The sequence below is a fragment of the Gadus chalcogrammus genome, chromosome 12, assembly GCF_026213295.1.
Source record: "Gadus chalcogrammus isolate NIFS_2021 chromosome 12, NIFS_Gcha_1.0, whole genome shotgun sequence".
Taxonomy (NCBI): Eukaryota; Metazoa; Chordata; class Actinopteri; order Gadiformes; family Gadidae; genus Gadus; species Gadus chalcogrammus.
In genome coordinates this window covers 27907676-27922675 of record NC_079423.1, presented here as the reverse complement: position 1 = coordinate 27922675, position 15000 = coordinate 27907676, and the positions used below count along the sequence as shown (strand labels likewise).

General features: G+C 50.2%; 1 protein-coding gene across 1 annotated transcript in view; it reads left to right on the top strand.

Annotated features, from left to right (window-relative positions):
• The window catches only part of LOC130392799 (cytosolic carboxypeptidase 6-like), a 131368-nt gene that overhangs the window by 104899 nt on the left and 11469 nt on the right, over positions 1-15000 (top strand). Inside the window, exons 8-9 of the mRNA XM_056603293.1 lie at positions 1244-1355; positions 11760-11912. Of these exons, the coding sequence (XP_056459268.1) occupies positions 1244-1355; positions 11760-11912 (265 nt within the window). The remainder of the gene's footprint in view (positions 1-1243; positions 1356-11759; positions 11913-15000) is intronic.

The following is a 15000-nucleotide window of genomic DNA, read 5'->3' as shown; positions in this document are numbered from 1 at the left end:
TACCCACACACCCACACATCTACACAAACACACACACACACACACAGACACAAACACACACACATACTCTTAAACACACAACTCTTAATAAATGACATTTGTTTAAAGCTTGCTTACATTTAGATAAAATCAGTAGATCCTAAAAACAAATCAAAGCACCACTACTTCAATCAGCTCTTATCCAGAGCTTATCACAACGTTGTATCCATGTTTGAAGTATAAATTTACAAATTATACTTGAGTGATTGTCTTAAACTGTGGTTATATTTATTGCATTGAATATAATCACACACACACACACACACACACACACACACACACACACACACACACACACACACACACACACACACACACACACACTGACACATACGTGCATTCCCGTCTACAACCCCAATTCAGTCCAAAGTCACCAATGTATTCACTAGGATCCATATACATAACAAGCGCCTACAGCTTTAATGCATGTTATTGCATCTTCTCCGTTGCCTCTGAGTGGGGGTTCTTGATGGAAGCTCATACGTCTCGCAGCGGTGCGTCCATAGCAAGATGGCAGCTGTTCCCTCTGCCAGCGCTGTGTCTCCTCCAGCCCCTCCTCAACGTCTCCAGCTCTGTGGTCGCTGCTCTGCGGGCAGCCCAGCCCTCCCTCTACTCTATTTTCTTCCTCTCTTTCTCCCTCCCTCCTTCATAATTGCCTTTTACTTAATGGGCTCAGCTCGTGGAATACTAATGCATCGTCTGATAAGCATCCAGCAGCATCGCCGTTTTACAGCTGTGTCAATGAGTGCCATCTAGTGGCCATTTGGCGTCACTGCGCAGAACTCAACACAGTTTCTCGAAGACAATTGCCCCATGAATCTCTCTTTCTGTAACAGCCTGGCCGCGCTAATACCGATCATTGTTGTAAACTGTTTAACTGGGGTTTGACCGTTTAAAGGCTGTTTTCATTAGCTTGTTTCGTCGCTAAGTGTTTTGAAATAAGCCCAGTGAAGTCACCCCTGTGATTGCATGTGCATGCACACTGCAGGTCATTCTGCAGAATCAGCCATGTGTGCAGTCAACACTGACCACAGGCCATCACAGACCACTGGTTTGAATCAGCTCCACAGTTTAGAGTGGAAAAAAGGTTGGATCAGATTCTATCACCTAAAAAACGATGTCCTGTGTCCCATGTCCGGTTTTTCTACGTGTGTGTTTGTGGTTGCGTGTGTGTGCGTGTGTGTGTGTGTTTGTGTGAGTCCAGGTGTTCCCTGATGGGTTTCGACCTGAACCGGTACTGGCAGGACCCCTCCCCGTGGGCACACCCCACTCTGCACGCCGTCAAGCAGCTCATAGTGCAAATGAACCAGGACCCAGTGAGTACACACACACTCTCTCTCTCTCTCTCTCTCTCTCTCTCTCTCTCTCTCTCTCTCTCTCTCTCTCTCTCTCTCTCTCTCTCTCTCTCTGTCTCTGTCTCTGTCTATGCCACACACTCAGACTAGCAACCTATCCATCTGTAAATCTACGGGTTTCTCCTTGTCGTGCTCAATGCCTGGTCACCACTGACACATTAAAACCCACTGTTCCTCCCCGCACCCTGAGTCCCTGCTTGGTTCAGCATGTTTCCACACAGGCTGTGTGGGGACTTTGTGGACTTTGTGGAGGAGGGGTGATGGAGGAGGTCGGGGAGGGGGTGTGTGTGTGCATTGATAAACTACTCAGCATCTCTAGAATGTCAGCCCAGCTCTCCTGGCCATTAGAAACATATTACAGTAGCAAGTCTCCTCTCCCTGCGACTCTGACTCTCTTGCTCTCGCTCTCTATCTCTCTCTGTCTCTCTCTCTCTGTGTCTGTCTCCCTCTCCCTCTCTCTCTGGCTTCCTTGCTCTGTGTCCTTCCCTCCCACTCTCTCTCTCTCCTTCTCTCCCTCTCTCTCCCTCTCTCTCTGTGTGTCCTTCCCTCCCACTCTCTCTCTCCATCCCTCCCTCCCTCTCTCCCTCCTTCCCCTATCCTTCCCCTCTCCCTCCTGACTCCTCTGTAACTTTCGTCCCGCCACGCCTCCTCCTCGAGTTGAGTCGAGCCGTTTTCCTGTGTGGTCTCGCTCGCGGCGGGCCGGGCGCGCTTCGGCGGGCGGGCGGGCGGGTGGGCGGGCGGACGTCGGGCGCGCTCTATCTCCTTTGTTCACGATGGTTAATTATAAGCAGAGCGGCAGGTTGGCGGGATTACTGAAGGTCAGCGAGTGTCCTGGGAATATGCTGACCTTTCGTGCGCCGCTCTAATCCTGACGATAAGAAGTGCAGGAGGGGGCGGAGGAAGTGGGTGGAGGCGGTGAGGAGGAGGGTGGTGAGGAAGGGTGGAGGGCGGAGGGCTGAGGGCGAGGGCGGTGTCGAGGCCCGAGGAGCAGGGGCGGGACGAGGGGGGGGGGGGGGGTCTGCCGTCGGGCAGATTAACCTTTTCCACCCGTCGTTGACATGCTGATCGATAGACTCTGTCATGAGTAGGTGATCCACTCAGGCCTGTCGCTCCCTCCCGCCCTCTCTCTCTCTCTCTCTCTCTCTGTCTCTCTCTTTCTCTCTGTCTCTCTCTCTCTCTCTCTCTCTCTCTCTCTCTCTCTCTCTCTCTCTCTCTCTACCGCCCTCTCTCTCTCCCTCCCTCCCTCTCATCCTCTGTCTCTTCATCTGTCTCCCCATCACACACAGACATACACACACTAGCACACACATGCGAACACACAAACACGCACAAGCGCTGGACCGCACACACACACACACACACACACACACACACACACACACACACACACACACTTGATAAGAAGGAAAGTTTCATTTCGTAAATATCTGATGTGAATCGGCGGAGATGATCCAGGTTTCCTCCGCAGGTAGCGGTGGGATGCTGCCGGTTGCCAGGACGACCCCACATTGATTACCAATGAGTGTCTGTCACTTCTTTTCGCACTCACTCATCATATCAAACAGGGTCAGCGTTATATACACATAAATATTGATATGGAGTTTATATACCCCTGTACCGATTCATCATCCTCCCCTTACGCCGTATACACTTCTCATATATATGCAATAACTCATATTCCCATGGCTACCTGCCAAGGGACTCTTTCCATTACTTTCCATTTCACTCTATTGGAGTGCAGGAAGTGTGCCAGTACAGTAGTCACACCCCGATCCCAGCTGTCCCGATCCGCCGTGTAATGCTGATTACTCTAGCCTGCCTCCCTCCTAGTCAGCACTACCCAGACGCCGCCCCGCCAGCGTGCCTGGCTTCAGGGACTCAGACCCAAGCGCCATCCCTCTTCAGGGCTTCTTTGCTCAGGAACTGGAAGGCTCTTAGACGGATTCTGCCATCGTTCTCATTCTGCTCTCAGTCGTTCTCCTCTCTCTCTCTCTCTCTCTCTCTCTCTCTCTCTCTCTCTCTCTCTCTCTCTCTCTCTCTCTCTTTCTCCCTCCCCCTCTCTCACCCATTCTCCTCCTATGAATCCATCATATCCTCTGTGCATCATTCCGTCCATGCCACCCCCTCCTACTCTGTCTGTCTACCTCCCCCTCTTCTTCCCTCTCTCTCACCCCCTCTCTCCCCCACTTCCCCCTTTCCCTCTGCCTCTTTCCCGTCCACCCCTTCCCTTTCGGCCCCCCTGTTCCTCCCCTCTCCCCCTACCTGTCCCCCATCTCCCTCAGCCCTTCCACCCCCCTCCCCCCCCCCCCCCCCCCCCCCCCCCCCCCCCTCTTGTAGACAGTTAATCCCATCAGACACAGCACTCATGTGTCGGGGAGGGGGTCTGCCCAGATGCCGGTGTCAGTGCCAGTGTTGTACCTGCGAGCCCCACCCCCCCCCCCCCCCCCACGCGTCCCTTGGTCGCTGCCAGTCTTTCGCAACAGGCCCCCGGGCTAATGAGCCAGGCGGGGGATCAGACCCTGCTCACCGTCGCCAAGCTCGCAGCGTCTTTGTTTTCGAGGACAAGGTTGATCCAGTTACACACCGAGGTGTGTACCGGAGATCATGTGTACCTGTAAGAGGACGTGTTCAGGGCTCCACTGTATGAGCCACGTGTGTTCGTCTGCTTTAGATTGTTTGTTCTCCTCGCAGGTCAGGTTTGAACAGTGGGCCGCCTTGGAGGAAAAGTTAGAAGAGATGAGAAGTTATGGGGATTGGTTTTCGCTCAAAGTCCTCCAAGTAGTATACGGGTTAGGGCTATGTTCAAATGAATGTGTTCTTTGGAAGAAATGTGCGTCCTGCGACGATGACGGCGATGAGGAGGTTGATGATTAGGATGATGATGAAGACGAGGGGGATGATTCTGAGCGAGGCTGATGGGGTAGAAGGTCAAGCAGGGCATTAGAATCAATGTGTTTTATGGCGGCTAATAAAGAGTTACAGAGGGTCAACGGGATCAGGGACAGATCAATAAAACGATGGTGTGAACACAGCCCAAGGGTTAGGCTGAACAAGGTTCGGTGGAAAGGTTAGGAGTCTTTTCCACTCAACAAGTCCCATCGGAACCCAAATTGCAAATTAAAAATAACTATCGCAAAAGAGCCCTAGTGCGACGCTTGTTATATATGTTTCCCAGGGTGTTCCGCTTCCATTGACCCCCGGCCACTATGACAAGCTGCTAAATATAACTAATGATGCGTACGGTATGTTCAGGAAAGGGATAGGCCGGATACACGGGATTCTCAGGGTCGCTCGTAAGGTGTGTGGTTTTTAAGAGGATAGAGAAATCTGCACCACAATGTCCACTGTTCTGTAAAACGGTCCGAACACCGGTCGAGGTCGGTGGGGTTTATTGTCACGTTGTCAATGTCACCGTTATGACACGATTCTTCATAAAGTGCCTTCACATCAGCGGTGTCCAGCAGGAATCGGAACGCAGCGCTAAAATAGCACCACTCCGTTGACACGTTTTTGGTAAGTCGTACGTGTTCCTCTGTTAATGTGAGTTCAGCACTTTTAAGCTTTCTGCTGGGTGATTGCAATTTTTCTCTGTCCACACTTTGACTTCAATAACGGAGATTTGTTCCCCAGACAAGTACCATTCAAATCAAAACAAAAAAAATCATTCTGTTGTGTATGCTTGTGTTTTGTGTATCAATTGGCATTTATCGTTCCATATTATATCACATTTAATAGGAAATGATAATGTATTGTATCTAAATGAATAGAGATCCTGCATCTACATTGTGGCAAAGCCTTACAATTTCAAATGGCCCTCCAAGGGTGGGAAATATTAATATCATTCAAGTATGGCGAATAAGCAAATGAAATCAAGCCCCAGCATCTCCAGCCTCCATTTCATGCTTTCTACAAATGCATCGACGGTAGGAAAGTTTTTGAGTTGTTTTCAATTCGGGGCTCTCAAACTTCTCACTCACTCACACTCCGTCTCCATTGATGTGAAGGCAAGGACACTCACGACGTAAATTCCCATCATTTACCATCCGCGGCTAAACATTGGTCAATGGGGAAAATGGCTGAGAGAGTCAGTGATGCAAGCAGCCATAATCTGTTCCCAAGCTACCCTGTTGTTTGTTTTGAAGAGATGAAAAAAGGGAAAAGGGGGGCGGTGGAAGCGGGGTGTAGGCGGCTGCGGGTTTGGGCAGTGGGGGGGAGGGAGGGGGAAACAAATGGACCCATCGCCGTCGTGAAGCATTACTGATGCACTGCATTTATCAAGAGTCGAGAGTGGAATTCTTTTTGATTGGCTGATTACAAGGGGCATTCATCATGTGCCGATGGATCCGCGACCAATCTGACGCTGCCATTTTGGATAATTTGTTATGGATGACAACGAGGCCACTGTTGCCATGGCTTCTCTTTGACCTTTTTAATATTAGAAAAAAAATGTGTTCCCATTTGAAACAAATGTATGTGGTTCTGTCAACGCCACCTGTGTGAATGTTAGGATCTGTTTAGGTCTGTCTGACTCTCTGTCTGTCTATCTGTCGTAATGCTCTCTCTCTATCTGTGTGTGTTTGTATGAGTGTGTCTGTGTGTGTGTGTGTGTGTGCATGTGTGTCTGTGTTTTGAAATGTCCTCTGGTGTCAGCCAGCCCCTTTCTGATCCATCTCTGTGATTCACGGCCAATTTGTCCCCATCATGTCTTCGTCTCTTCCGACCTACTCCAATCATCCCTCTCTCCTCTCCACTCTGGGCACAGGACGAGTTGGATAAAGCTCTCACTCTGGCAATCTTTATGCTTCACTCAACCTGGTTCATAAGCATTTATATTCCCTTCTCCTCCTCTTTTATATTGAATAATGTGTTCAATATCTCCTTTTTCTCTTCATCCGTTCTCTTCCTCTCATCCCCTCTTCCCTCCACTCTTCCTCTTCCCTCCTCCTCCTCTCTCCTCCTTATTTTCTCCCCCTCTTCTTCTCTCCTCTGCCCTCCTCCTCTCTCATCCTCCTCCCTCCTCTCCCCTCCTACTCTCCATCCTCATCCTCTTCCTCTCCTCCTCTCCTCTCTGACCACCTCACAAATCTGATCCCATTTTTCCCTGCTCCTCCACCTCCTCCACCACCTCCTCACTCATTCTCTTCCCTCCTCTCCTGTCCCCTCCTACTCTCCGTTCCTCTTCTCCCTCACTCTGCTCCTCCACCTCCTCCTCCTCCTCCTCCTCCTCACTCATTCTCTTCCCTCCTCTCCTGTCCCCTCCTACTCTCCCCTCCTCATCTCCCTCACTCTCCTCCTCCTCATCCTCCACCTCCTCCACCACCTCCTCACTCATCACATCTTTCTCTGCTCCTCCTCCTAAACTCCTCGTTGCATCGTTGCCTGGCCTTCACTTCCCAGCCTCCCTTTCTATTCCCTATTTCCCCCCATTCTCCTCCTGATTCCTCCATCCTTCCGTCTCCCCTCTCTGTGCTCCCCCTGGTCCCCAGCCCTCACGGAGGGCCTTCGGAGGAGCATGTGCATCTCCAGAGGTCCCTGGCAGGCCTCTCCTCTAGGCACCCCAGCACCCCCACCACCACCACCACCACCACCACCACCAACCGACCAACGCCATCACAAACCACCTCCGTGCTCGCGTCCCCCCGTCAAAGCACCTCCATCAGGCAGATTGAGCGTGAGCACTGATGAAGTTCAACATGACAGCCAGACAGACACACAGACAGAGATACAGAGATATACACTGACTGACACGCAGGCGGGCTAACATGCACAGATAGACAGATGGAGAGAGAGTTCTGTGTAATTTACTTCCATCTCCGAAGCAGGTCTCGCCATCTGCCACGTTGTGCCTCTGCTGCATCACAAGACTCATAAACGACATCATCGTATCCATGCCCATGTACGGCACTGGAACCATGGTTACCGCACTCGATAGACACCACCGCTAAAAGTGGTTCGCTTTATGGCAAAAACGCAAAATCAAGCTTGAAAGTGGATATGGCTTGAAAGATATGGATCGACTACACACAGTGGTCTAATATATGATAACTGCTCATTGCCACGGAGACTACTGGGTGAGCCACACCATTCGTTTCCCTCCGTAGAGAATCCTCCATGGAACCGAAGTCTCTGCATTACATCACCGCGAGAGGCCTGAGGGCAGGGCAGAGTCCATCTTATCTGGAGCAGCAGTGGCTGTTAATGTCCTTTATTCATCCATGGGACATTAACTGAGCATGCATGCTGTTTTTATTTCGACATCGGCCCCTTGATGACGCCGCTACTTTCACACTGAAACCGCTTTCTCAAGGGCATCGCGATGCTAGCTTCGTTAAAGTTGGTTTTGTTTGTTTGTCCGGAAGCTGTGAGGTTTGTGTGACTCGACACTTTGAGTTTGACTCTAAACGTATTCATACATTCACACAAACAAACATCCATAAATGTATATCGGTTCGATCAACACGTCTGATGTATGAGATTTAACCCTGGGCTGTGAGGAAACGTGTCGTGCAATACACAGTGTGTCTTGCTGTGGATCAGATCACAGACGACTTTGTACAGTGTTTTGCATCATATGCTAATACAGGCACATCACATGGCCTAATACCTTCAACTTCCTTCTCCTGATCCAGCAGGACTCGTCGTCGCTGGAACGGTATACTGCTGAAGCAAGAGCTTTATTCTATAGCTTGTAATACCGCCTCTACCACCCATTCGCCCCCCTTCTCTGTGTAAAGATAAGCCCAGCGTTTACGGCCTCCTAAACCCCCCTCCTGTACCACCACCCCCACCACCACCACCACCACCACCACCTCCTTCCCTCCGCACTACCCCTTCTCTGATTAATATGCAAAAGATAAGTGCTTGTCTGACAGAATTCATTCGTTTGACCTTCTTGGTTTTTACGCTAAACTGCTGCAGCTGCCAGTTTCACTTCAACTTTCCGACGCTTTCTAAGTTGTTCGCTACGAACGGCCTTGTTCCGTTTTCCTATTACCTATTTACACATCGACATCGTTGTGAACAAAGTAACTCTCTTAAACATGCGTTTCTTTCGAAACAATTCCGGAGCAATTCTAAATCCTCCAATCTACTCTCATTTAAAATGATCACCCCGTTTCTCTCCCCCCTCTCTCTCTCTCTCTCTCTCTCTCTCTCTCTCTCTCTCTCTCTCTCTCTCTCTCTCTTAATGTTTTGTCTTCTGTCTTTTATTTGATTGGCTCCATTACTTAATTGTCCCTAATTGCTTAATTGTGATTTCAAATGAACACTGGTGGAGGTCAAAGCAGTGCGTTAATTGGAGCATCAATCACACTGGCTGGGCTTTGAGTCCTGTCTCATTGTGATTGACAGGACATTAACTGACTGTTATACTGAGCCCTGGTCTTGACATTGCCATGCTGCATGCCTGGTATTGCCTGACACCGTCGCCCTGTTTGGCTGTCCTTCACCAAGAAGTTCTCTAATGGAGTCGAGGACTATTGAAGAAGCCACAAGTCGTGCGCCCCACGTTCAAAATAAAAAAATCGTTTAACACCAAAAAAATCGGATATTGCAATATAATATCTACTGAGCCTTTCATTGTAAAATAAAAACATTCCACATTCCTTTTTGTGTGTTAGCTAAACCATTGAACCATGTCTCGATTATATCAGAATGGCCTATCCTAACCGACATTTGGTCTAGAGGGAAAGTCATATGTTTGGAGTGATAAAAAAATTGGATTTGTTGTTAATATTTTGGTTGTTGTTGGTCCATGTCAGTTGGTTGACTAGTAAAACAGCTGGATGACTGGCTTACTGCCTGGCCTACCGCCTGGCTTACTGCCTGGCGTACTGCCCTGAAAACCTCCTCGATGGTCCACTGCCTAATGGAGCTGGCTCTACCTCTACCCCTCTGCTCTCTCTCTCTCTCTCTCTCTCTCTCTCTCTCTCTCTCTCTCTCTCTCTCTCTCTTTTCCACCTCCACTCTGTACGCTGCGTTTAGCTATTTCCTTTCTTATTTTTTTTAGTTGGATGTTGTTTTTCTGTGGCCTCTCTCTCTCTCTCTCTCTCTCTCTCTCTCTCTCTTTCTCTCTCTCTCCTCTCTCTCTCTCTCTCTCTCTCTCTCTCTCTCTCTCTCTCTCTCTCTCTCTCTCTCTCTCTCTCTCTCTCTCTCTCTCTCTCTCTCTCTCTCTCTCCTCTCTGTGTCTCTCTCTCCTCCTGCTCCTCTCCTCTGGGGTTCCATCCATCAGGGTGTCGGGGGGCTGCTGGCGGCCCACTCCTCCCCACCATATTTCACCGCCAGCCAGCCACGCAGCTGACAGCACAGCCACCGCCAGGAAATTGCTTTGGCTGTGAGCGGAATTTCAAACACAGGCACACTGCGTCGCCCTTACCACCGGGGTCCTCCCTCGCCCCTCTCTCTCTCTCTCTCTCTCTCTCTCTCTCTCTCTCTCTCTCTCTCTCTCTCTCTCCCCCCTCGCTCTCTTCCCCCTCTTTTTCTCTCTCTCTCTTTCTCTCTCTCCCTTGCTCTCCCCCCCTATCTCTCTCATTCTCTAACGCTCTCTCTCTCTCTCTCTCTCTCTCTCTTGCTCTATTGCCTTGTCTTTTTTCTCTGTTTGTCTTTCTCTGTATCTTTCTCCGATTCTCACTCTCCTGTTTCTCTGTTTGTGTCTTCCTTTTCTCTTCTCTTCCTAATCCTCTCCCGTCTTTCTCCCTCTCTCTCCTTTCCTTTAACAAACACGCATGATCACCCTACTCTATCCATCACTTTTATTCTCTCTCTCTCTCTCTCTCTCTCTCTCTCTCTCGGTCTCTCCCTCCTTTCTTTTCACCTTTCCTTCCCTCACGTTCTCTCTCTCTCTCCTCCTCCCTCTGTGCCTGCTGCTCTGCCTCTCCTCCACTATCTCCCTTGCTCCTCCTCACCTCCTCTCCTCCTCTCCTCCTCTCCTCTCCCTGTCCCTCCCTCCTCTGCCTGATGACCCGCGGGGAGCACGGTGCGGAGTGGAATGTGCAATGAGAGGAGGAGAGGAGGAGAGGGACAGAGAGCCAGGGAGATCAAGAGGAAGAAAGAGAGAAAGAAAGAAAGGAAAAAAACTGAAGGAGAGGGCAAGGATGAAAGCTGGAGGAGTAGAAACACAGTGTGTTTGTGTGTGTGTGTGTGTGTGTGTGTGTGTGTGTGTGTGTGTGTGTGTGTGTGTGTGTGTGTGTGTGTGTGTGTGTGTGTGTGTGTGTGTGTGTGTGTGTGTGTGTGCGCGCGCATGTGGGTGTGTGGGTGCCCACGTGTGTGTGTGTGTGTGTGTAATGCACATGTGTGTGTGAGTGTGTACGTGCGTGTGTGTGTGTCTTTGTGTGCACGCACATCTGTCTGGTGTGTGTGTGTGTGTGTTTTCATGTGCATGTGTGTCCATGTGTGTGGGTGTGTGTGTCCACATGTATGTGTGTCCCACGTGTGTGTCTATGGACTGAGTGAGATTAGGCGGTGTGTGGGAAAGGCGCCATATCGCCACACATGAAAGCCATGTTACGGCATGTTTACTGAAGGGGAAAATATAACAATCCTCTCCATGCTGCATCTCCCTTCATCCCCCTCCACAAGATGTCCCCGTAGATATCCCATCGACGAGGACATCTGTGAATGTCTATGGGCTTTTCATACATCAACCGCTTTATATTTTTTTGATTGTGTGTGTGTGTGTGTGTGTGTGTGTGTGTGTGTGCACACGCGGGCGTGACTTCATATGCAACGCATGCACAATGTGTGCTCATGTTTGATAGAGTTGCCATAGTTACCAAAACATCATTATGCTTTTTGCCTCCGAGCCTAACAGTCCATACACGTAGATGGCGTCACGTCCCCCCCCTGCCCAGCCCCATAATGGATGCACTGGGAGTCTGACTGAGGTTTCCTGCCTGTAGTGGGATGCTGGTGTCTGGGGAGGAGACGTAGAACTCCCCTGGGTGGATGTCCCATCAGCTCCATGTGCTGTCTCCAGGGAACTGAGAGAGAGAGAGAGAGAGAGAGAGAGAGAGAGAGAGAGAGAGAGAGAGAGACCATTGCTTTTTCCCGGTGGACCGGCTCCAATGTTTACTGTCGTTGGCGCCAAAAGAGAAATATGCCGTGTTTTCTATCTTCCATGTCTGTGTCTGTCTCTGTTTGCCTTTTTCTGATATCCCAGCAGCCTGTCGCCCTTCTTTTTTTGTGATTTATCTCCCCCTCTGCCGTGTCTCATTCCTCCACAACTCCTATTATTTCTCTTTCTGCGTTTTCATGTTTTTTTTCCCCCTTCCCTTTGGGTCCCCCTGTATCCGTCAACGTTCCTTCTCCTCACATCTCTCTCCTTCTCTCTAACCCTCTCCTCTCGCCTCCCCCTCCCCGCTCCTCCAGCGGGTGAACCTGGAGTTCTACATCGACGTGCACGCCCACTCCACCATGCTCAACGGCTTCATGTACGGCAACGTGTTCGAGGAGGAGGAGCGCGTACGCCGGCAGGCCGTGTTCCCCCGGCTGCTCTGTCACAACGCGCCCGACTTCTCCTTGGTGAGGCGCGCTCACCGGTGCACACGCACGCACTCACACACACACACACACACACACACATACACAGGTGGATGGGACGCACGGACGCACGCATGCACACGCAGGTGGACGGACGCAGGGACACACGCACGCACATACACACACACACGCATGCACGCACGCACCACACACACGCGCCCCTACTCGGATTCACACATGCGCACAGAACTACTCCCAGGCAACCACACACACACATGCACGAGCGCATGCACGCAGCGCACAAACGCACACGCACACTTACTTGGAGTCAAGCACACAAACGAAACTACTCGCAGGCACTCAAACCTACTCGAACCGACACAGACACACACAACATTTGGACAAACACAAACACACTTTTTCTAAAATCCTAATCATCCTGAATCAATCCGGGGTTAAACACCAGGCAAACAACAGGTGACTGTCAGCATATGTCAAAAATACAAACCAAGTGCTGAAGTTGACAGCACTCAATCCTGCTCCGTTCCTTTAAGTCTTTTAGGAGCCTTTTAGGAAAACAGCGAGCGGTCTGTCAAAGATCTGTCAGTTTCAGGTCTCGTTGCAGCTGCCTCCAGGATGATGGAGAAGAGAGAAACGCTAAGAGAAAGCTTTCTGACGCATCTCAGGAGCAGCGGCAAAGACCAGGAGTGTCAGCAAAGACCATAAAGTCCTGGGATCAAGCTGATCTTACTTGTATCGTGTCTTTGTTGTCTATCTAGACATCTATTGTCTAGCCTATTTGATACCAGCACCATCACAATGTATCTTGCGTCTTTTTTTTTTTTTTTTTTTAAACCTTCTCGTGAAGCACCAAGTCTTCATGGCACATATGTGACAGTGGCACCGACCCTCCCTTACGCGCCACTAGTCATGCGTGCAGTCAAAGTGCTGTAACTCTGAACCCCGGGCTGAAGGACAGATCTGTGCCTGCCCCTGAGCAAGGCACTAGCTAAGGCCTCACTCCGGTCCCGTGCTCAGTAGCCAGCAGTAGAATCCTGTGGTGAGGCGGCACACGTTCAAATCCAGCTGGTAGACTCAGAAATAAGGGCTCCGGGTAGCACCAGGTTTTCTGGCTGAACTCGTGTTGAAAATGGCCCCCCCATGCAAAGTGTCCATTCACTCAGGAACAAATGCATGTGTGTGTACCCTCGATGGGAACACATGTTGGTTGCATTCGTCCCACACGCCGGCTTTAGACACACAGCAGTCTGGCTGCTGCCCGGCGCGAGCCTGCCAGCTGTTGGCAAAGACGTCTCCTCTGAGCGGAATATGTAAGCAGAGGACTAGTGAGGGGGGGGGGGGGGGGGGGGGGGGTGAAAGTTAAGAAGGAAAAAGGCAGTCGAAGATAAATATCTCATCAGCCCCAAACGTCTTGCTTTGACCGCACACACATCCGGCCGTCTTTCCTCACCGTTATATATCTGTATACCCCCCCCCCCACCCCCCACCACACACACACACCCGCGCCCCCCACCCTCAACCTGCCGTCGGCCCTGCTGACCTTCATCTCGGTGTGACAGTGACATTTCACAGTGGAGCCACTTACACACACCATAAAGAATAACCTTTATTACCCATTGACACGCCACTCTTACCTGGGAGCAGGGGCGGGCCTTGCAGGGCCGAGACCCGCGCACCCTTGTATGAAATGTCACTGACTGTTACCGGGGACAGGTTATATACGTTACGCTGGCTGGGTTAAATACAACCTTAATAGTCTAGGGTTGTGTGTGTGTGCGTGCGCGTGTGTGTGCGTGTGTGTGTGTGTGTGCGTGTGTGTGTGTGTGTGTGTGTGTGTGTGTGTGTGTGTGTGTGTGTGTGTGTGTGTGTGTGTTTGCAGCAGGTGTGATTTCTACCCTCATGTAAAGTGTTTTATTTGACGGTACCACTTATGAGATGTGTCTTATATGTAATTTGTGGGAGAGTAAGGGCTAACGCGTCTGTGTGTGTAATTCATGGGTCTATTCATATGTTAGACTGTGTGTGTGTGTGTGTGAGAGTTTTGTGTGTGAGTGCACGCACGTAGCAAAGAGTGTGTGCGCGTGTATGTGTATTGTGTAGGCCCGTGCGTGTGCGCATGCATGCTTGCATGTGTATGTCTGTGTGAGTGTGTGTGTGTGTGTAGGTGAGCGCGAACATGCTTGTGTATGTGTGAGTGTGTGTGTGTGTGTGTGTGTGTGCGTGAGCGCGCACATGCTTGTGTGCATGTGTGTGTGAGAGTGTGCCCGATCGTAGCGAAGTGTGTGTGTGTGTGTGTGTGTGTGTGTGTGTGTGTGTGTGTGTGTGTGTGTGTGTGTGTGTGTGTGTGTGTGTGTGTGTGTGTGTGAGAGGGTAGGCTCCCTGTGCGCGCGCGTGTATGTGTGTGTGCATATTTGACTTTGTGACAGCTGGCCCATGGGTCAGCTCCCTGAATGTGCAGTTGTCCCGGTGCCAATTCAGCACAAGCTGGAGCCCAGTACAGCAGCGGTGCCGCCCAACACAATCAAGGCCAACTCCCACCGGTGGGCGCCAGGTCTGCCTTTCAGCAGAGAGAACTCTCACTGCGACACAGAGGAGTGACATTGAATGGGAACTTTTTTTTCCACACTCCTCCCAAGACGTAATCATATTTCCGTATATTTCAGCTGACGAGTCGAAACCCAAAAATAGACACCAAGTCCTTTAAGTTTTTCTTAAATCATATATTTAAAAAAAAAAAAAGAGCCATTTTATTACACCGTGTCATTAATGACACCGTGTCATTAAGGAGACATTCGTAAATGGCTGAAAGGAGACCGTACTGCTACGTTTGAAGAAAAGAGAATTTCAGAAATACCCCCCCTAACCTAATTTATATGTATATTATATTTTATATATAAATTAGAGAGAGAATCGCTAATAAATCACGAGAATTGTTAGAAAGTGTCAAAGTGTCAATTCATTTTGACAGGTCATATGAGACCCACGTATGAAAGACATCCACTCCATTAAGCGAAACATGCCCTCCAACGTGTTCCGGGGGTGGGGGTACGTGCAGCCCCGTCTGCGTGGCAGTGCACCACACACAGTTACAGGGTGGCCTTTGTTTGCC